Source organism: Callorhinus ursinus, unplaced genomic scaffold (assembly GCF_003265705.2).
Source record: "Callorhinus ursinus isolate GAN/ISIS: 27379988/994484 unplaced genomic scaffold, GSC_fseal_2.0 scaffold57, whole genome shotgun sequence".
Classification (NCBI taxonomy): domain Eukaryota; kingdom Metazoa; phylum Chordata; class Mammalia; order Carnivora; family Otariidae; genus Callorhinus; species Callorhinus ursinus.
In genome coordinates this window covers 728,164-750,190 of record NW_027397119.1, presented here as the reverse complement: position 1 = coordinate 750,190, position 22,027 = coordinate 728,164, and the positions used below count along the sequence as shown (strand labels likewise).

Here is a 22,027-nt window from a genome sequence, read left to right as displayed (position 1 = left end):
TTGAGAACGTTTGTTTCTCTCCTGGAGGGTCTGTTGGCCTCGTGTTTTGTAGGTTCAAGGAAATCCGATTAGATACCACGCACAAGGAAGCCACACTTGATTTCTTCAATTTTAACCTCCTTCCCTCTCACTTTCGTTCCAACGATAGAAATCCGCATGACATTAGGGTTACTGAGGTTTCTTCACTTTCCAGAAAAGGAAGAAACAAATTCCCTAAACATTCCCAGGGGAAAAAAAAACAACAACAGGAAGAGCCTTCCAGGGGGCCTGGTGCAGCCAAAGGAAGCCTGGGAATTTGAAGACTTCTAGTTCGGACTGCGCCAACTAGAAGATCCCGGGGAAGCAGGGCTCCCCTGGCCTCAGTTTCCTCGTCGGTAGAATGGCTCTTTGCGCCCTACCATCCGCGGCATCCCGTGGCAGGGGAGTCAGACAAATGTCAGCTTAAATTCTGGATCCTACTTAAATCTGTAAAAGGGGGATGTCATTATGGTGTGGTCGCTGAAATTAAATAAAACAGTGTTCGTAAGCGCTGGTACAGTGTCACTAAATGAGTTTATTACGCTTCCTACCTTTTTATTACTGCTTTCATTACCCTCCGGCGGGGGGCGGGGAGAAGCCCCTCCGTGGGAAAGCCTAAGGAAATTACACATTTTTCATTTTAAAATACATACTCAAGGGAGGTTTTAGAGGTTCAGGCTACAACGTGCTGAAGGACAGTAGACGGTGAGGGGCGGGCCGCACTTCTGAGGCAGAAATCGGGGGCTAATTGCTACTTTCACAAATCCTCCGTCGGGGCTTTTCTCCCCGCCGCGGTAGCGGCCCCCCGCCCCTCACTCGCTTCCAGAGAACACCCGCTGCACAGCGGACTGACGTCCCGCCCCGAACCTCCCGGAGCCTGCGCGAGTGGCGGTGCCGAGCGCCTCGCAGTGGGGAGAGGCTTCGGGGCCCGCCCCCAGGCGTCACCGCGTAGCGGCGCAGAGGCGTTTCCCGGGGCGTGCCGCGGTTGCTAGGCGACCACACCGCTCCCCCTCCCGCCCCTGTCGCTCTTCTCCCCACTCCCGGCCAAGCGAGTCGCGAGCAAAGGCGCGCGGATCTGCAGTGTCTCGACGAGATTCCCCCGGGAAGCGTCGCGGCCCCGGCGGCAGCCGCCCCAGCGCAGGTGAACCCTGCACTCCGGACCCTCCAACCGCCGCCCCTCCCCCCGGGGTCCCGAGCTAGCGGATGGGAGGCACCGCTCGCGGGCCCGGGCGGAAGGATGCGGGGCCGCCTGGAGCCGGACTCCCGCCCCAGCAGCGGAGGTAACGGCGCCGCAGGGTAACGGGCTGGGGGCGCCCGAGTGGACGGCGGGTGCAGGCTGGCGAGGTCCGGGGGCGGGGAAGGCCTGGGCTGAGGTTGGAGTGAGCCCCTAGCAGGAGGGATGAGGGAAGTGTTCTGATCGCCTCCGGGGGATCGGCCCACCTTCTTCCCCTCAGTCAGCTCCCCTCCCCCCCAGCCCACCGTGATCGGGGGAGGGGGCTAGAGCGGAGTTAGGAAAAGCAGCCCTAGATCGGGGATATGGTAAGGAACTCTAAGAAGCTGGGACTTTTTGTGGGGCTTTTTAACAAACTGGGGGAGGCAGGGAGCAATACCTTTCAAGGAAGCCCTGTTGCTCAGAGCAGATAACCAAGGGCTGAACTCCGATTTTGCCGTGAGGGGTGCGGTCTGGCTTCGGATATGCAGGTTAGGGCTTGTGCTGAGTAGGGCTTTCTGGGGATCCTATTTTGAGAGAGTCTCCACTTTGCATTGTATTTTACACCTAAAAGGAGACAAGGGACCCCCCGCCCCCCCCGCTTCATTTGCATGCAGACTTCCTTTGGGTAATTTCCTCTGCCTATTTATAGGAATACTTGCAGGTCTTCAGTGTCTTTTTCTCTATAAATGTGAACGCCTGTCCCATTTTATTTATTACAATCATGCTGTTAGCGAAGAGTCAGCGAAGAGTCAGCCATATCCCGAATTTTTGGTTGTCAGAAAGCAGTTTCCATTAAAGATGTAAATAATGCTATCAGAATGTGAGCTAGTTTTTAAAAAGACTATTCCAAAAAATAATTTTAGTGGACTTTTTAAATTATTTGTACTTCTATGACACATCAATTAAGAAAGCTCTAGAACTAATTTTACAAAACCGTTTCTAAAGGCAACTTTAAATATTGAAATAAAAAATTGAAACAAATATTTCAGCATATTTTAAAAGATTTTAAAAAATTCTTCCCCTGCAACCCAGTCATCATTATTGTATTTCTAGTGTATTATGTAAAAATGATACAATGAAAGGCTGATGTGTGTGACTGGGAAATTCATGTTCTTAGTGGCAGATGAAATACATTATCTAGGACCATCTTGTGGATTAAATAAACCCTCTCCCTCTTTTGTGGTGGAGGCACAGGGCTAAAGAACAGAGAGGTGGTCCTTAATCCTTTAGCATTTAGCTTCCACCATCCACCAGAAAATGAAGTGGGTAAAGAAGTGAAATTCAGTACATTTTGTAATTTAGAGACTCCCTTTAGTATTTGTTGTGCTTTTCACTGTAGGTTTCTACAAGTTAGATAGATGTTAAGTAGGTGCATAAATAAATAATAAAAAGAAGAGAGCCCTAAGAAGACCTTTTATTTCTTGCATGTAGACTGGAACTATTCTTCCCATTATAACATGTGGAAAACAAGCTCAAGGAAGAAGGTAGTGGTAGAGCTGAGATTAGAATCCAAGTGTCTGACTTTTAAAATATAGTTACTTTTGCCTTTTTTTTTTTTCCTCTTTCTTTTCCTGTTCTGGTTAGCTTTCAGGCTTCAGATTCAAACTAGTCTTTCTTTTTTCAAGTAAGTTAAATGAGATCCTTTTGATAGTCCCTATTTTTATTTATTTTTTTTAATATTTCATTTTTAACTAATCTCTACACCCAACATGGGACTTGAACTCACAACCCCAAGATCAAGAGTCACATGCTGTACCATCTGAGCCAGCCAGGCACCCTGATAGTCCCTGTTTTTTAACAACATTCACAAAGTAAGACTTGTTTTAATTATTTCAAAATACAAACCTAGAAATGCTTTCCTTTTTAAAAAAAGAAAAGTTGGGTTTCCTCTATTCTTTTGCCAAATACTCCAGTTGTTTGTATTCAGTGCCAACATGCAGTGTAGACATTTTTTTGTATTAGTTATTTGTGGCAGATGTGAGGCAATAAAGACACAATGTTTTGAAAATACAAGTTTATATACTCCAGTTACTGATGAGGATTTTATCTGTAATCCTTTCAACTAGACTGGGGGATGGTGTCTATGATACCTTCATGATGATAGATGAAACCAAATGCCCACCCTGTTCAAATGTACTCTGCAATCCTTCTGAACCGCCTCTACCCAGAAGACTAAATGTAAGTAAATGAAGTAGTTCTTTGCTCGCTAGTTGTCTTGGAAAGAAGGAAGTGCTACTTAATGCCCAAGATACAGTTACATCTCGCTGGCAACCCAGACTCTTTTGTTTCCTTTTGGTTTCTCTTGACTTTGAAATAACAATTGCTGTGGTCCAAGTTTAGCTTTACAGACTGATTTTGATTTGGAGCCACAAGTATTCCTTTCAGTCACCGGGATAAATATATGGCATTAGGAAAAAAATAATAAGCTACTTTTATCTGCTGAATGTTTATTTTGCTATAGAATGACACAGTGTGTTGTAAAAACTCATTTTTAACAAAAACCAGAAACAAAATACCCCTGAATTCATAGATCTGCCCATTTTTTTTCCCTGCCAGATAGAAATGCAGTCCTAGCTTATTAGTATGCTACAGAGAAACACTTTATGGATCATAAATAAAAGTTGAATAGTACAGTTTGGTTTTGATGCATTTAATCATTCTGGATCTTGCAGACATTTAGCTTTTGACACTGTTTTACTTAAGGTAATAAAAATACTAATTCATATTCCCTCAGCATACACAGAGTAGTAGGGAGAACAGGGTTTGGATGAGTTCCAGGATAGAGAAAAGCTATCCTGTGACTTTAACATTTGCTGCATTTATCACCTAATGAACAAATTGAATAACTGAATATACTAATTTGTAATTTCTCCTTCACATTTCTGTATCTAAGACCTCAAATTGTTTCGATATTCCAAAAAAAATTACATGCATTTTTCATAGCCCTCCCCAACTTTTTATCAGCTTTTGCTATTAAAATCAATCTTTTTACTAGTTCTGAGGCTAATAATATTACAGAGTATTGGCTAAATATGTTTGGAAGGCTGGTCACCCTATTTTATTTATTTATTTTTTTCACCCTGTTCTCTGGAGTATAGTAAGTTTCCTTTCCATTCTCAGCAAGCTTATTTCTTTAATATGTGAAAAACCTCTAAGAGCTCCAGAATCACATACTCCTCTGGTTGACCATCAGTTTTCTTGATTACTGGCTGCCAATTAGCATGTCTCTGTGGGAAACTTTTTTGCAGTTGGGCTGTTGCATTAACATGTGACTTAAAAGTTCATTTTAACTTTAGAGTTAGCCAATGCTAATCATCTCCCAGCCCGTCAATTAAATTGTATGTTTCAGGATCAAAATGAATTTCATCCTGTATAATATAAAGAGTAACCTTGGGACATAGGCTTTTCATTCTAACCTAATGGTGTCTTTGCAAACTTTGCTGAAAAAAATGCTCTTTGACCTTTTGTTGACATTTATAGCTCATTATGACATGACTCCATCCCCAGACCCTATTGCTCTTTTCACAAAGCCTTTAGGCTTCACTGTTTATCCAAGATGTTCTTATGTTCTCATTGTATACTATAAATCATCTGCTTATAGGCTTTTATTGGGTTAAGCTTTGTGTTGCAGATTTAGGGCCAAGAGCTAGGGAAAGAGGATGGAATGTTTCATGTCTGGATGAGAAGTATATTCCTTCTCAGAATTTCCCAACAAGATCTTCAAGACTTGACTAACACAGTTGAGGATTCTATTTGAAATGTCAAGAGCCCTCCAAATTAACAGAGTATGTGAAGCATTCTTAAATAAAACGTGATTAATCTGGCATTATCTGTCCCTGTGGTATAATGACATAATTAAGAAAATAATTGGTATAGTTGGTCATATATACTGCTTGGTTATTGTGATTATAACTACAGACTAGAAATATATAGTATTCTATAACTATTATACTTTAACATGCGTGCAAATTGTAGACTCTACTAGAACAATGGGAGGAAGATTTTATTTATAGCACAACAGTCTTGATACATAATTGATTCAGGCCAGGATTTGAGTTATGTACAGGAAAGGAAAGAAACCTAAGAAGAGAACCCCTCCCTGTGTGGAAAAACTCCTTCCTGGAATTCTTCAGATTCACAGGAGATTCAAGCCTTGATAATCCATAGTGAACTGTACCTGAAACATGGTGTTCTGTTCTGAGAGCCACACTTCAAGAGAGACATGAAGTGCAGCCTGTGCTGTGAATGTGAATAGGATAGTAAGCAACCATGTGAAGCAGAGGATGTAATGGGATGATGAGCCCAGGGAAAAATGGTGGGGGCAGGACAGCCCCTTTTAGGTATTGAAGGACTTTTACATGAAATTTGGACACTCCTATGTAGTTCCAGGGGGCAAAAATAAGACTCAATTTACAGGGCGAGAGATGTAGGCTCACTCTAAGGAAAAACCATGAGTCAGGAAATCCAAATGACATCCTTAATTTTATTGTAATAGTTCTGTGAAAATTAAATTTCTATTCTATATCTGTTCTTATTAATGTTCTGTGCCTGAGCCCCTCTCTTTATCAGAAACAGAAATGAAGACCTCCAGAGCCAGCACATTCTTACATGTAAGCAGAGTAGGTAAAATACCCAGGGATGGACCCTCAGATCCCTTTCTTACCAGCTTGTCACTGATGATCACGGTTTCTAGAGAGTCATTCCCTTGGGTTAAGGCATTGTTCTTCTATTAAAGTTCCAATATCTTGGAGAGGTGACACCTTAAATTGTATAGCAAGTTGAAGGCAGGTTTTATGCCGGAGAGAAAGTGTGTGAGGTATTTCCATGTATCCTAAAGGAGGGCCTGTTGTGGAGCCATCAATGTGCAGGAGACCTATGTAGTGCCAGATGTCTGGTGGAGGGAGACTGGAGATATGGAAGGAGGTCCCACAGAGAGGAGAGAGAAACAGAAAGGGCAAAGAGAGGGCGTCTAGTTTAAACCTTAATATGTTGAGAATTTTGTCTAATTATTACCAGTGTTTGTAAAATGTTTTATAGCTTGTAAGGGTCGTTCACATATATTATTAATTATAATTTGATTCACACAGCATCCTGCAAGTAGGTATTATTCACATTTTATAAATAAAGAAACTAAGGCTAAGAAACTGGGCAAAAGGTCAAGCAACCTGCCCAAGGACCTACAGCTTTTAAGCAGGATAGCCAGGACTCCAACCTAAGCCAAGGCTGTTAGACATCTCTTTTCTTCAGCATGTGTCCCCAACACACTTGAAGTAAATACGTAGGTGCATTAAAGTTAGGTAGTAAAAATTCTAAGGAAAACTGGCTGAGATGCATGCAAAGTTTCGCTTTTATTATGTAAACTACCTATAATTCCCTCATTCAGCCAAACCCTATCTCCTCCTGGATTGTAGTTCCTTGAGAACATCTGTTTTGTGGTTGTTTTTATTTAGCACTTGTAATAGTGAACAGCAAGGGTTCCTGTGACTGGCACATGGATGGCTGGGTAGATGAATGGGACCCCCTTCTGTTTTTTCAGCCCTGAGTACAGGAAGAGTCATTTGACTTAATTACTGATAATAAAAAATGTTGCATAATATTTACATCTTAGCAAGATATTTAGGTTCTGTCTGCAGGCCTGATTTATTTCCTTGACCAGTGATAGTTCTCCATTCTGGTATCAGAGAGATTTTTCTCGCGGTCCACATGTCGTCCCTTAAACACTGCTGGCCAAAGTGTGGCTACAGTTGTGTCGCCTGTGTCACTTTTGTGTGCAATCATGTTCTGCCCTGTTTTTGTAACTACAAGACTCCATAAATGTTTAAATTGATTAAGTGACCTGAAAGGAGCAGGCAGGCGCGAATGTCCTGCTCTTGTATGACTACAACTGTATGTAAAATTTGCCAACACTTAAATTTTTTCATCTTTTTCTTTTTTTGCTGCTATTTATATTTTGTCTTTCATATTGTTATTTAGGTCATAGGCCATGTGCTGTTTTCTTAGGTTATGTTAAAATTCTATTTTTTAAAGATTTGGCCACTTTGGATCATTACCTTTTCATTTTACCTTGTCTTCTTTCCTTCTAGCACCCTCTTGAATTTTTCTTAGTGTGTGTGTTTAATTTTTTGTATTTCTCTTTTTTGCTTTTCATTTCCTCCAATTTTATAGAATTTTATTTCATCTCAGAGGAATAAGTAGAGCTTTCTTTGGGGAGTTACTGTTCCTTGAAGGAGTATGATAAGTAAACTCAAGTAAAAAGAGTAATATGCCTTTATCACCTAGGCTCTTGCTGAGGAAGAGTGGGTGTAGGTGTAGGTGAGAGACACAGAAGAGAGACACTGTCTCTTCAGGAGAGTTTTACCAGAACCTCTCCCATCCTATCCCCCCCCACCCCCCACCCCTCCCTTGGCCTTGGAATTCTCACTGTTATTCATCAGATACATAAAGAATTGGCCCAGAGGATCTCAGAAGTTCTCTCTGGCTTAGAACTCTTGTGATTCAGTGAGCTGAGCTACAAGCATTCAGTCATTTAGGGGGGAACCTGGGAGTAGATAATGCAGTCTTGCTTGATTCCAGGCCACAGCCATCATTCAGCCCTAGTGGAGAGTAGTACAGGTACTAGGAGAACCCGGTGCCAAGTGGTGTTTGTGGGAAGGATGCTGGACTGACAGAAGACCTGGGTTCAAATCCTGCTTCTGTCCCTTAATGGTGCTTTATCATTTATGGGACACTTTTTTTTTTTCTTTTTCTTTTCCTTTTCTTTTTATAGAACACTTTAATATGCATATTTTGATTCTGATATATGCCCTTAAGAATTGGGAAGATACCTGAAACAGTAAACAATATGAGACAGTACATATATAATCAAGTGCCAGATCAGGTGGTACAGATTTGAAAAGCTACAGTTAGGATATGAGGTTAATTAGCATGGGCTTGGAGTAGTTCTAGATGGAAGGGAGGGACTTGAATTGGGCCTTGAAAGAGTGCAGGATCAGAGTGGGTGGGGTGAAAAGACTCTCAGCAGAAAGACCTATTGGAAGGAACTTAGCACATTTAGGGTTTGGTAAGAAGACCATTCTCCTGAACAAAGCAAGGCATATATCAGGGGTTGAGGTGGCCATAATACTCAGGGGAGTATACTCAATAGAGACTCAAGTCTCTATTGACTCCTGCTTTACTTATCTCACTTTTGGGTCGTTGTAACCTACGTGACTGGACAGTTTTGTTGTCGTTCAGGCAGGGGAAGGATTCTTTCATCCTTCCCCTATTTTTGGTGGCTTTACCATTACATTCATTTTTCTTTTCCATAGATCACTGCTGAGCAGTTAACAAGAGATCACACTCAGCGCTTTCTGAATGGAGGTGAGATGAAGGTAGAACAGCTGTTTCAAGAATTTGGCAGCAGAAGATCCAGTACTCTTCAGTCAGATGGCATCAACGACTCTGAAAAATGCTCTCCTACCGCCTCTCAGGGTAAAAGTTCAGATAGCTCGAATGCGGTAAAACCCAGCAGTTCAGCCAAAGCATCCAAAGTGGTACCACTGACTCCAGAGCAAGCGTTGAAGCAATATAAACACCACCTCACTGCTTATGAGAAGCTGGAAATCATTAATTATCCGGAAATTTACTTCGTGGGCCCAAATGCCAAAAAAAGACATGGAGTGATCGGGGGTCCCAATAATGGCGGGTATGATGATGCAGATGGGGCCTATATTCACGTGCCTCGCGACCATCTAGCTTATCGATATGAGGTGCTGAAAATTATTGGCAAGGGAAGTTTTGGGCAGGTAGCCCGGGTCTACGATCACAAACTTCGACAGTATGTGGCCCTAAAGATGGTGCGCAATGAAAAGCGCTTCCATCGTCAAGCTGCTGAGGAGATCCGGATTTTGGAGCATCTTAAAAAGCAGGACAAAACTGGTAGCATGAATGTCATCCACATGCTGGAAAGTTTCACGTTCCGGAACCATGTTTGCATGGCCTTCGAATTGCTGAGCATAGACCTTTATGAGCTAATTAAAAAAAACAAGTTTCAGGGTTTTAGCGTCCAGTTAGTTCGCAAGTTTGCTCAATCCATCTTGCAATCTTTGGATGCTCTCCACAAAAATAAGATCATTCACTGTGACCTGAAGCCAGAAAACATTCTCCTGAAACACCATGGACGCAGTGCGACCAAGGTCATTGACTTTGGGTCCAGCTGTTTCGAATACCAGAAGCTTTACACATATATCCAGTCTCGGTTCTACAGAGCTCCAGAGATCATCTTAGGAAGCCGCTACAGCACACCTATAGACATATGGAGTTTTGGCTGCATACTTGCAGAACTTTTAACAGGACAGCCTCTCTTCCCCGGAGAGGATGAAGGAGACCAGTTGGCCTGCATGATGGAGCTGCTAGGGATGCCACCACCGAAACTTCTGGAGCAATCCAAACGTGCCAAGTACTTCATTAACTCCAAGGGCCTACCTCGCTACTGTTCTGTGACTACTCAGGCAGATGGGAGGGTTGTGCTTGTGGGGGGTCGCTCACGTAGGGGTAAAAAGCGGGGTCCCCCAGGCAGCAAAGACTGGGTGACAGCATTGAAGGGATGTGAGGACTACTTGTTTATAGAGTTTTTGAAAAGGTGTCTTCACTGGGACCCCTCTGCCCGTTTGACCCCAGCTCAAGCACTAAGACATCCGTGGATTAGTAAGTCTGTGCCCAGGCCTGTCACCATTGAGAAGGTGTCAGGCAAACGGGTGGTAAATCCTGCAAACACTTTCCAGGGATTGGGTTCCAAGCTGCCTCCAGTTGTCGGGATAGCCAATAAGCTTAAAGCTAACTTATTGTCGGAAACCAGTGGGGGTATACCTCTGTGCAGTGTACTGCCAAAACTCATTAGCTAATGAGTTTTGGCAGCACTGTCGTGCTGTGCCCAGAGACGTATATGTTTGTATTTTTAATTATCTTGCAAACCTGAACATGGGGGAAAAATACAAGCCCATTGGTGGATATGTTTTTGTTAGACTAGATTTCTTTTTTTAACAAGGCAAAACATTTTTATATGACTGTAACAGAACTCTTTAAGGGCTAATTACCTAACCAGCCTGTGTTGGCCATCCTGGAATGTACATTAAATGACTTTTTGTAGGTCAGCGCATCTTCGTTACTGTCATCAGATGTACACACCTTATGTATGCTGCTCCTGGTTTAAGTCCCTTTCTCTCAAGATACAAGGTGCCCCGAGAAGTGTATCCTGACCACCCGTCACTTCCCATCTCCCTCAGCCTCTGTTCCAGAGGGGTAGTTTGGGACATGGCCATGGTTCTGGGTGAGAGTGGAAGCTAGCCCTCTTGCCCCAGCAGGCCATTCTCACCTCATCCCAGGTGAAAGGGCTCAGCAGAATATGGGGCAGGGGAAGGTTCTGGAAGCTCTTAGTCACTTGAAGAAGTGGTGTCACTGCTTCCCAATGACTCATTTCTCTTTCTCTCAATCCTGTGATGTGTGCTGTTTTAACTTTATATTGTTGTGGTTATTTTTATGATTTTTCTGCTTCTGATTTGTTTCCCGGGAAAAACATTTTGTGGATGTCCTACCACTTTAGCAAGCCTTGGTTTTAAAACTAAGTCCTATGTATCACTTTACCACCCCACTGCACCCCTGCCTCCCAGGGACATAAAGCAGCTTTGCCCCAGATGAATGTTAAAGGTAGAAGCAGCAAGCAAACTGCAGTTCCCGAGTTTCTCAGAACCCTGGAGACCAGCCTCCTTGCTGTATTTCCATGGACTTCTTCCTTATAAAAGTGATCACTCTCAGAGAAACCTAAGTGCAGCCCACTGCCCTCCCTCCTCTCTCCCCAGCCCTCTGCCACCTCAGCATGCCACAATCTCCCCATTGTCAATTTAAGCCAAAGACTATTACCCAGATTCTGGGTGAACTTCAGTTATAAGAAAATCCACACACCGGTGGTAATCCATTTCTCTTTCCTTCACTTCAACATCCTTTCTTTTTCTCTGCTAAGATTCAGTGAGGGCTGCAGTAAAGCTAACTGCCAGCCAAATGTCTTCCTTGGAAGGGCGGAGAAGGTACAGTAACTAAATAACCCAACGCTACTGTTTTCTTCCCCTCTACTTTCACGCTCCAAGAGTATGCCCGAACTCTGTCCTCAGAGTGGATTCTCGGAGGTAGACCATTGCTTTCTTCAACACCATTCTCAGGATGATCCAGTTCCATTTTTACTGTAGAATTTAATCTGCAAACTCCGTAAGGTTGGAAGATCCTAAGACTGCTGGGCAACACCATAACCAAAGGAAGAGAAATGCCAGGGGCATGTCACTGAAGGAACCCCTGCCTTACCCAGAAGCACTCTTATTGCCACGGCACAGGCTGTGAAAGCTGAGAGCAAACCGCGTGGCCTTGGTCCCGGGCACAAGGGTTCAGACTGAGGCCTCGGACTCTTGAAAAGGGCATGTCCTGGTGCATCTGGTGACCGAACAACTGCACTATTTGAGACTTGAATCGCTTCCTTCGCTCCAGGTTTACAGAAGGCGATGGAATACACACCTCCTCTAGGCCCCTCCAACTCCTGCTAAGCTCTCTACCTAACAGAGAAGTGGCAGAAGAAGCCCCCACGTTATCTTGGCAGAGCATGTGTTGAGGTTGTTTTGCCCGTTGTTATCAGTGTGGAAGACCTGCTCTTTAAAGCAAACAGTGTTAAAAAGACTGCTGCCCCAAACACATCTCCTGTGCCCAGGATCTGGATGTTTGTGTTTGTTGTGAGCGATCTCCTTGGTCAGCCCACGCCATCTGTGACGGGAGAAAAGGGAACCTGTGGCTGAGGTTGACACGTGGTCTGTTCCTGGGCATTGAGCAGACTTAGGTTACTGAAACCAGGCCAAGTGACAGGCTATAGACAACCCGTGACACCACAGACAAATTCTAGAAAGCTCTGGGAAGGTGGATGGATGTGTTTCTGCCTAAGTTTGGCAACCTAGAGAGTGACATAGAGCAGAGTCATCCAGGCTGGCTGGGACTCCTGGCTTCAGCAGCCGAGTCAGGTTTGGGGAGAGTGGCCTGGTTAAAACGTGCTGGCTGTGCCAGATGGATTTGGGGAGGTTTAGGAGTTGGTTTCACGTTTAGGGGCAAGTTGTCATTTTTAGAGGCTGTTACCCAGTGCCCCTTTTTATCAGCCACTGTTAAATTGTCACTTGGATCACTGCCCGTAGCAGAGAGTGACTGAATTGGATCAGAGTTAGTGCAGAGATTCAGGCTGTCTTACTGACAGTTACTGAATTGTTCTTTAGCCATGTTTGTTCTGGTCATTTCAATTAAACAGGTCAAGTTGGTTGACTTCTACTGATTTTTGAATTGACAGAATCAACTAAGTTTCCCAATTGCTATTAGCACTGTGAAAAGAGTTGGGTAGGAATTTTTGTTTAATTTTATCCCTACAGTCATTTTTTTCTTTCAACATGACTTTGAGATCTAATCCAGCTAATACCTGCTCCTCGTATCATACTCTGTCCTACCTTCTGTCCTCACAGTGATCTGTTCATTCATCACATGCTATCCTGATTTCTCCTTTATTGGAATGTAAGCTTCAAATGGGCAGGCCCATGTCTTCGTGATGCTCTAAATGAACCAGGTGTAATGCTATTGATCATGTGCAGGTGATGGAGGTTCATTTCCCTCCATGTACCAGGAATGTGCTCACCTTTTGTCTTCTTTTAAATTGACCCACACAATCTCCAGTCTGTAATCTCTCCTTTTTGAGAAAGGGTAATCGAAAAGGATTATGTGAGGACACCTCCTTCTGGTCCAGCACTTGACATCTTGATAATAGTGAAAAATGCAGCCATAAAATAACCTTATCTATGACTTAAAGATTCTGTTTCTGTCCCTTGGAGACTCTGAAAGAGGAGAGGGTGTGTACCTGGCTCTTCCCCCAGAAGACTGGTTTATGACTATAGTAGCATGCTTTAGTCCTCGGTGGGGTTTTTTGTTGGCTTTGGTTTTTGCTTTTTGGTATTTTTTTTAGAGAGGGAGAGAGACAGGGGTGGGGAGAGGGACAGAAGGAATCTTAAGCAGACTCTATGCCCAGCTTAGCGCCTCAATCTCGCAACCCTGAGATCATGACCTGAGCTGAAATCAAGAGTCTGATGCTTAACCAACTGAGCCACCCAGGTGTTCCTAGTCCTAGGTGTTTTAAGAGGGTTTGGGACAGACGGGTTAGCTGGCTAATGTCATTATACTCCTAATTTTTTTGACCTTTAATCTGTTAAAGAGTGAGGTTTATTGCATGATCAAAAACAACAGAACAAGAGATTAAATAAAAAGTTCCACTGTGAAACAGTTTGGATCTGTAGCAGCTGGTCATGTTGAAAAACTTTCTGTTTTGCCTAATTCCTAAGTAGGCATAATTAAAGTTAAATGCTAAATTTTAGGTAGGAGCTGATAAATGCTTCTGAGCTTTCCTAACAGAATACTCCTGCCTTAGGGAACCATGGAAAACTTGTAGTTGTTTCTCATGCATCTGTTGTTTGATGTCCTCAGCATGGAAGATGGAAAAGTGGCAACGATCATCCGGACTGCCTCTGTACACTCTTCTCTCCTTTGAGAATTAGGGATAAGTACTTAACCTTTGAACCAGGTGACAGAGTATGTTTTCCTCCAGGACTTCGGTCATGTTGGAGATGACTGGTCTGTAGAGCGGCTGAAACTTAATATATGCATAGCAACTGCAGCTATCCATGATATGAACGACCTGGAGTCTTCCAAATAAGGAGACAGATGAGACAAGACAAGGGATTGGCACGTCAAGGAAGAGTTGTCCTCTGCCAGGATCAGCCTCCCAGTTTTAAATAATATTCCTAATATCCTCAGTTCAACATGTCCCACTATCATCTTCAACCTGTATTTCCTAAATCCCAGGAATTTAAAAGAATTTACTTCCAAACCTGGCCTTCAACCATAATGTGATTAGCGGTAATCCTTTCCAAGTGTCTGTTAAAGTATGCCCGCTAATTTCAGTGAGGCAAGTTTTTAAGAGTCACAATGAACCCATCCTTGTAAGGACTAAAAGCTCCGGTCCCTGAGATCCATAACCCCTGAGATAAGCCAGAGCTACAAATACATCGTCTAGACTTTGAAGGAGAGAATATGATTCTTAATATAGCTCACCAACCGCTAAGTCGTGCCTAGACTGTCATACTTTTTCTATAACAGGAGAAGCCTGCCTGCCTGTTGCCTAGAAAGAGTCTCACCTCCTCTGCCACCACACAAATAAGCTAAAAAAGAAAGAACGGCCCCAAATCAGGCCAGATGGTGACCCATGACTATTTCAGCTCAGGTTTTCAGCCTCTAAAGCATCAGATTTGAATCATTTTGGTATCATGGGATTCTATCATTGTTCCTTTGAATCTGCTGACACGCTTCCTCTGGAAAGTATAGTTTGGCATGGATGAGTCAATGGATTTTGTTTTGTTTTATTTTGGTTTTGGAGTGGGGGTGTGTTTGTTTTTTAAAAAATAAAGATGAAATGCTTTGAGAATTTTTCAGCATCTCATGATTGTTTCAAAACCAAGTCTGAGGACTTCCCCAGATGGCCCTGGGTCTCATACCCTGAAGTGTTGCCAAATGTGAGTGGGCACCAGTCACTATGGGTTATCAGTGCTGACAATGATAGAGAAAGTAAGTGCTCAAAAAACGAAATAAAGGGGTAGGATGAGAGACAGCCTTGCAGAGATTCTGCCTGTCTTGTAGTTCCCCAGAGCCAGGGGACATACACCCTGCCTTTGTAAAGAAGGGAAATGGGAAGCCATGTAGGGGTGGCCATTTTCCCAGGGGCCCTAAGCATCAGCTCTCCCATCAGTATTTCTGGCATTTAGCCTTCAGGGGCCCAGGCTTAACTTAAGGATGAATCCTAACAGGCAGCTTCAAGGAATACAGTTTTATTTGGGAAGTTTCAGTGTTTGTCTTAGGCTAAGGCCTTGTACCACTCAATAACTTAAAGCCTGAGGGAACAGAGCGCATGGAAGGAAAGGGAAACAAAGTTCTTAGCGGCCCTTGGGCAGCTTCACTCCTGCCTGCTTCTGATCTGGCCCTGCACCATTTTTGCGCTGGCAACAGGAGCTCAGTGAAGACTGAGCTCAAGGACCGCCTTCTGCCACCCTTGAATCGTCCCCTGGATTTTTGAGCAGGCTTTTGCCTTCTGGGAGCCTGGCCTAAAGCTGGAGAAGGGCCTTCCTGTACTCACATGAAAGCAGCTGCACATTAAGAGAAACTATAGGCCAGGCAGAATTCTATCAGCCTTCCACATGCTGTTCACATTTCCCCACCATCTGGTATACCCCAAGCCAGGACAGCGCCAGGGCTTTTCAGAACTTAGAGCTTAGAGAAGGCAATGAAATGGCACTGAGAGCGCTTGGTGTGTTGTCCATTGCTCTTCATTATCCAGGAAGGCATTTCAGTCCAGAGACAGAAACCTGAAGTGACAGCAACTTGACTGTGACAATGCTAAGGTCTGATCTTGATCTTTCTAGAGCAGGAGCCTGGACACAATTTGACCTTGTTTCGCAAAGGCTTCCCAGCCCTGCCTCTGCATCTGGCTGCTGACAGGCTCCTGATGCAGGAGCAGACCCAGGATACCCAATCCAAACCACTGCAGAGATTCCTTAATCATTCCCAGGGTGGATGAAGAGCCCTTGCCCAAACATCTCTGCCTTCTGAAGCACGTCCATACAGGCCTTTGTTAGTGCATTTATTCTTTCAACCCTGACGTATTTATTGAGCAACTGCTGGGGGGTGGGGGTTGGGGAAGCTCTTTGGTGGCCTTTGTCAGGGATGGGAGCATCCACAGCATTGCCCACCTCTCTCTCATAGGTTTTGTTATTTAACAAAAACGAGGCAATGGGCTTAGAGAAAACTCCCGTTATCTACGCTCTGTTCTGGTTTTAAATTTGTGGAAATCTGTAAGTGAATGGGTCACCCTTGAGGTTGCTCTAGCATGATTTCAGGCCAGGGGTTTGACTTATGGTACGCCCTCTTCAAACACCCATTGTACCCCAAATTCACTCTCCAGAGCAACCCCAGGGGCGGAGGAAGGAGCAGGCACCGGAGACCCCCCCCCCACTCTTCCCTCTCTGCCGACCTCCTTCGACAACTTGCTGGCTAGCTTTGCTATTTTCTCCGGCGGCGGCCGTTCGGACATCGTTCATTTCGGTCCCATCGTCAAACCCGGGCGGAGCCTGAGACTGAGGTGAATACTTGGGATGGATGCAGAAACTTCCCCCCTGAGGTCATGGTCTGCAGTTTTTGAGCAGCTGGCCTTCACTGTCCTGGTTCCAGTCCCATCTCGGTAAAAGCGCTCCTTTCTTCTCCTTGGATCCCCAAATCACTCTCCGCTTCAAAACGCTAGAGGAACCGCCCAGGCAAAGCAGCATGAGTGAGAACACGGGAGGCTTGCGACTTCTCTGGGGGCGCCAAGCGGAGGGGCGGACCGCCGGGGCTTCCCCTCAATCCTGCCGAAATAATAGGGGTCAGGAGCTTCCGCGGCAGGTCTTCCTGCAGGGACAGCTCTTGCCCAACGGCAGTGTCACACACGCCACCCCTCCTACCTTTTCCAAGCCCAACCTTGGGCAGCTGCATTTTCAGAGAGTAAGTCCTCCGTTCCTTCTTTATTCCCGGCCCTGACTTCTGCTACCTCCCTGGAGAAGGGTGCAGCGTTAGCCCGGAGAGCCTGGGTGGAGCTGGGGCTGGAGGAGGGGGTAAAGGCTGGGATTTCCGGGACCGCGGAGTCTCGGTAGGTAAAGTCAGAAACCGGGGAGGGAACAACAGCAGGCCCCCGCTCCCCGAAGCCCTGGGAGTGCCCTTTCCCCGCCCCCCACAGCTGCCGCTCCGCAGGGGCACCCTAGAGGCCCCCCTCTCTCTGCCTGCCTTCTCCATTCTTCTCTCCCATGTTCTGAGTGCCAGGCGCCCTGCTGGGCAATCCAAACATGACTAAGACACAAGTCCTTGCTCTAAAAATTTGGTGGAAGTTAAACAAAGCTCAGGCAGAGTTGAAATTCAGGGAGATATATACGATGTAGACAGGCACTAGTGCCCTAGGAGTAAAAAAGTAAAAGAAAAAGAAAGAGGTGGGGGTGAAGGTCAACAAAGGAGTTTTGTGGTGGCTGCCCCTCTTCATCACTAAACATGACCTTGTCCCCCACTGACCACCCATTGTCTGCAATGCCTCCTTTCTGAGAGATCATGAATGCATGGTGCCCAGGCTCTTCCAAACAGACCCAGTGAGAGACTGAGCCCCACACTGGAGACACCAAACACCCTGGTCCCTTTGGTTAGTAGCTGAGCCATGGTTTGGAGCCAGACTCTCCCCTGCTTCTATCAAAAGAAGGTGCCCCATTCAACACCCCATCCCCACCCCATGCAGTGTTTACCGTGCACTCTCAGGGACTCTCTTCCTCTGCCCTCATCCAACTCCCCAGGGGTGCCAAAATGGGGGTTATTTTTACCTACAGGGCTGGGGAAGGGGCAAAGGCTGAGGCTGGGGCAATTCGGTGGCGCCAGCTGAGGCTTAAATGCCCTGAGAAAGCCCCACCCCACCAGCTCTCGCCAGCAGAGAACCCGGTAGGAAATAAATAGTGCTGTGTGCCCAGCCGGGAGGGCTGGCCCGCATCTGTCCGCCTGGACCAAAGCCAGTCACATGAGCCCAAGCTGGTTAAAAAGAGAGCTCCGGTAATCTCCCAACTCAAGTGTCTCAATCTGGCATGAGGAGCTACGTGGGCAAAGGTGCCAGTTCTTCTTTATGGGGCCTGGGTGGACAGGGGAGAAGCAGTGGGGAAGCAGTGGGAAGGGGCACGTCAAGCCGGGGAGGGAGCCAACTGGCAGACTTCACCCCAGGCAAAACTATCAGTCCCCACGGCCTGGCACTGGGAAAGGGTGATAACCCCCAGGAGGGCAGTGTAGGCAAAGGACTTGAAAGGCGAAAAAGACTGGCAAAAGTTCCACAAACAAGTCTGTGGCCAAAGCTATTGTTTCCAGTGGGTGCGCATGGGCGTGGGCGTGCAAACACACACACACACCCCTCATATTTTTTCTTTCCCGTAGGTTTGTCTCCCATGCGTGCACCGCCCCCCCAACCCTCTCACTTCAGAACGTCTGCATGTGATGACCTTCAGCAGTACACCTGTCTGCTCTCCCTTCCCCCACCCACCCTCTCCTGTGACTCAGGGACTCAGGGCAGTGGCTGCTTCCCCTCTCTAGGCCTCTAGGCCTCAGTTTCCCTTTAGGCAGCCTGTTTTGGATCTGGCTCTCAGGGCCCCTGAGGCAATCTAGGGCAGCACACAGAGAGAGGCTCCCAGGAGAAGAGTTTTTACCAAAGTCCCGGAACTAGGTGAAACGATTCAGCAAGCTAAAGCCCTCCTTATTCAGATCTGAGCTCCTGAGAAGTTGGGGAACCTTGAGCCAGGAGACCTGTTTGTTCAGATCCTGCTGGTGAGAAAAAGGCCCTATGTATCATGAGGGAAAATGTACAGCCCCAGGTGCACCTGTTCATTGCAGTGGGTGTCTGCATGGCGGGCTAGGGATCACAAGAGGTCGAAAACTTGCTCCCTGCAGGATGACATGGTGCTGTGGAATGGGGAGGCCCAGACAGCAGGAGCTGTCAGCCCCAAGAAACCTAAACTCAAGGAGCCTGAACTGGAAGCGGGGGGGCACATTCAACAGCCCCAAAGATTATTGACTTAATGGTTGAGTTCAAGGGAGAAATTGGGACAGCCCCCCAAAGAAATAAACAAACAAACAAACAAAAACACTCCATGTTTACATATCTAACTGGTTCAGAAAAACACTGAACATATAGGAAGGGAGCAGGATTATTTGTGATTTCAGGGACTATTCTGGAACTCCAAGCTCCATGAAGGTACTCCTAAGGTTGGGGACAAAGGTTCATTTTCTCTGGTTGGAAAATTTAAGAAATCAGTGAGGAGTGGGAAATATGCAGAATCATGTAAGTTCCTGGAATGTAATAAATAAATTTGATTCTGAGCCAATTTATCTCCCAAGCACCAGTGTGGAGCCACCATCTGGAGAATCCTGACAGGCACGGAGTTAGACAAGGGAGTAAAAAAGCCACCGTGTCTAATCCCCACTCAAAGAGGAGTAATTGGGAGAGTCTGATGAAGAGGCTATTTACAAACCTGGGGCAGGGTTACAGGAAACTATTAAGGGACAGTGAAGCACCCAAGGGATAGCCACATTGGCCAAAGGAACGGTTGGTGCGATTTCAGAGAGTACGGCTGCCGATGACGCCGCAGGGGGCGGCCACTCCACAGAGCGCCCTTGGTAGAGGAAGACAGGCAGGGCCAACCTCTGGCCAGCAGGGAGGAAGCAAGGGGACGAACACGCTGCCATCTCCTCTTACGCCCACACCTCCTATTGGCCAAACCTAACTGAAAGTCAGGGGCGAGGAGACTGGTTGGTGTCATCCTAAAAAGCCAAACTCCCAAGGCACAGAGCACAGTGGAGAAGCGTGGGGAGTGGACCCAGCGGGATAGAGTATGCACAACACAGTCTCTGAGCAGGCAATTCCATCAGTATCAATAAACAATTTGGGGGCACAAAACATGCACCAGCATTGTGCTGTCCACTGAAGATAAAATCTCAAAAGCCTGGTATTCTAAGGGCTCCTGGGTGGCTCAGTTGGTCAAGCGTCTGCCTTCGGCTCAGGTCATGATCCCAGGGTCCTGGGATCGAGGACCGTGTTGGGCTCCCTGCTCAGCGGGGAGCCTGCTTCTCCCTCTGCCCCTCCCCCTGCTCCTTCTTTCTCTCAAATCACTAAATAAAATCTTAAAAAAATAAAAAAAGAACCTGGTATTCTAGCTGGGGAGGCAGGAGCAGGAGTGTTCAGGGAAGCCTTCTTGGAGGAAGTGGGAATGTGAGCTGGGGCTTGAAAGACAGGTGGGCAAAGGGCTGGGAGCACTTTCTTTCACTGTGACAGAATGCCACTTAGCAACTGGATCCACCCAGGGCCAAGTTTCAGCTCTTCCACCCCTGCGATTTTATCTAATGGCCATGGACAAAGACAGCCATCGGGCTGTAGTTGTCTGACCACACATTACTCCTCGCCTCACCTCTTGGAAGGATCATATTCTGAACCGCCTGCCTGAACTTTCTGAACCATCTTCCCCGCTGGGTTCTTCTTCTTCTTTTTTTTTTTTTATGATTTTATTTAGTCATTTGACAGAGAGAGACACAGCGAGAGAGGGAACACAAGCAGGGGGAGTGGGAGAGGGAGAAGCAGGCCCCCCGCCGAGCAGGGAGCCCGATGCGGGTCTCAATTCCAGGACCCTGGGACCGTGACCTGAGCCGAAGGCAGACGCTCAACCATCTGAGCCACCCGGGCGCCCCATTCCCCGCTGGGTTCTTGAGAGGACAGGTTTCCTCCACCTCCAAGAGTGATGTCCTAACTGACCAAGCAATTCATCAATAAAAATTCGCCTGGCTCCACGCTGGGAATTTGGGCTATCTGGATGGATAAAACATGATGTAGGGAAGACGTAAGGGCTCGAGGCCAGGGGCTAAGAATTTCTGAGACGTCTTTGATATAAAAAGGTGGTTTTATTAGGCACGGGGACAGGAGCCGTGGGCTGAAGGAGCTGCACCGGGGGCATGAGGACCAGCCCGTTATAGACTTTCAAGTTGGGAGGGAGTTAGGGATAGTGTAAGTCTCTAAGGAATTTTGGAAGTAAGGTTTCTAGGACCTTGCGGGGGGCTAGCTATTGTTGGGAAAAAGTCATTTATTACTGTCTAATAAAACCTTAGTCATGAGACCCTTCAGATATGTATCAGTGGGCCATATGCTTGGGGGGGGTTATTACCAACATGTATCTTGGGGGGTTTAGAGATAAAGGAAGTTTCCAAAGGGATTTTTATATGTTAAAGTAGACTTACAGGATCCTGGGGGCGGGGGTAGATTTAATAATTTTTCCTCTGCCTTTGTTTCCCACATCAAAACACACTCCCTGCCCTCAAGGAGCAAATATTTTACATAGAACAGAGATGTGTGTAAAAATCACTATATTGTGTTTGGTCGCAGGTATGATGGAGGGATTATTAAAGTTCTAGAGACTCACAGCAGAGACAGTTACTAGAAGTGTTAAAAAAAAAAAAAAAGCCTTCGGAGAGGTAACACTTAGACTGAGTCCATCAGTGAGTAGAATTTGTGAGACAGAGAAGGAAATTCCTGGCGGAGGACTTGAAATGTGTGGGAACAGCAAGAGGTGAGAAAGGGCAGGGGAACACGCAGGGTGGCTAGCACACAGGATGGCAGGAATTGAATCTAGTGGGAAAGGTTCAGGCTAATTTAAAAGAACATCATAGATCCAGTTCTGGAACTTATCAGTTAAGCAGATAAATAAGAAACCAAAGGATGTTTTCATGTAGGGAGTAACATGACAAGGTTTCTTTTTGGGTAGAAAGTGATCTTCTGGGAGGACACAATATTTGTTCAAATGCAGGTGAAGGAACCTGAGCTAGGGATCTGTACCTCTGCTCCGTCCCTGCCTCCCCCCAACATCTTACCCCCTCATCCCAACTCCTTGTCATCTTTCCCCAGAGAACAAGTGTTATTCCCTAAAAAAAAAAAAAAACAAGGCCAAATAAATGAGCTTGTCTCTTCTAGGATGCAGGGAGCAAGAACACCCAGGAGGATATTTCCCCTTCCTCCAGTGTTTACCCCATCCTCAAATTTGATGACCCAGAGACTGGGATGGAACCTTAACTGGAGCAGACAGCCTATGGGATTTAGGACCTGCCAATCTT

General features: G+C 45.9%; 1 protein-coding gene and 1 long non-coding RNA gene across 4 annotated transcripts; one reads left to right on the top strand and one right to left on the bottom strand.

Moving 5' to 3' along the window:
* Positions 1–1,051: 1,051 nt before the first annotated feature.
* Positions 1,052–14,756, top strand: DYRK3 (dual specificity tyrosine phosphorylation regulated kinase 3). 3 transcript variants are annotated; one of them, XM_025855243.2, is made up of 3 exons: positions 1,052–1,298; positions 3,298–3,409; positions 8,539–14,756. In XM_025855243.2, the coding sequence occupies exons 1-3, from the start codon at positions 1,222–1,224 to the stop codon at positions 10,111–10,113; spliced, it is 1,764 nt and encodes a 587-aa protein (XP_025711028.1). In that variant the 5' UTR covers positions 1,052–1,221; the 3' UTR covers positions 10,114–14,756. The 3 variants fall into 3 exon arrangements, with proteins under 3 accessions (XP_025711028.1, XP_073740544.1, XP_025711029.1); XM_025855244.2 differs by lacking the exon at positions 1,052–1,298 and adding an exon at positions 1,305–1,557; XM_073884443.1 differs by lacking the exon at positions 3,298–3,409.
* A 305-nt stretch (positions 14,757–15,061) lies between these two features.
* LOC141371129 (uncharacterized) lies at positions 15,062–17,743 on the bottom strand. The gene is made up of 3 exons (XR_012375816.1): positions 17,644–17,743; positions 16,822–16,911; positions 15,062–16,618 (listed from the first exon to the last, which is right to left on the bottom strand). It is a non-coding gene; the product is annotated as an uncharacterized lncRNA (long non-coding RNA).
* Between the last annotated feature and the right edge of the window lie 4,284 nt (positions 17,744–22,027).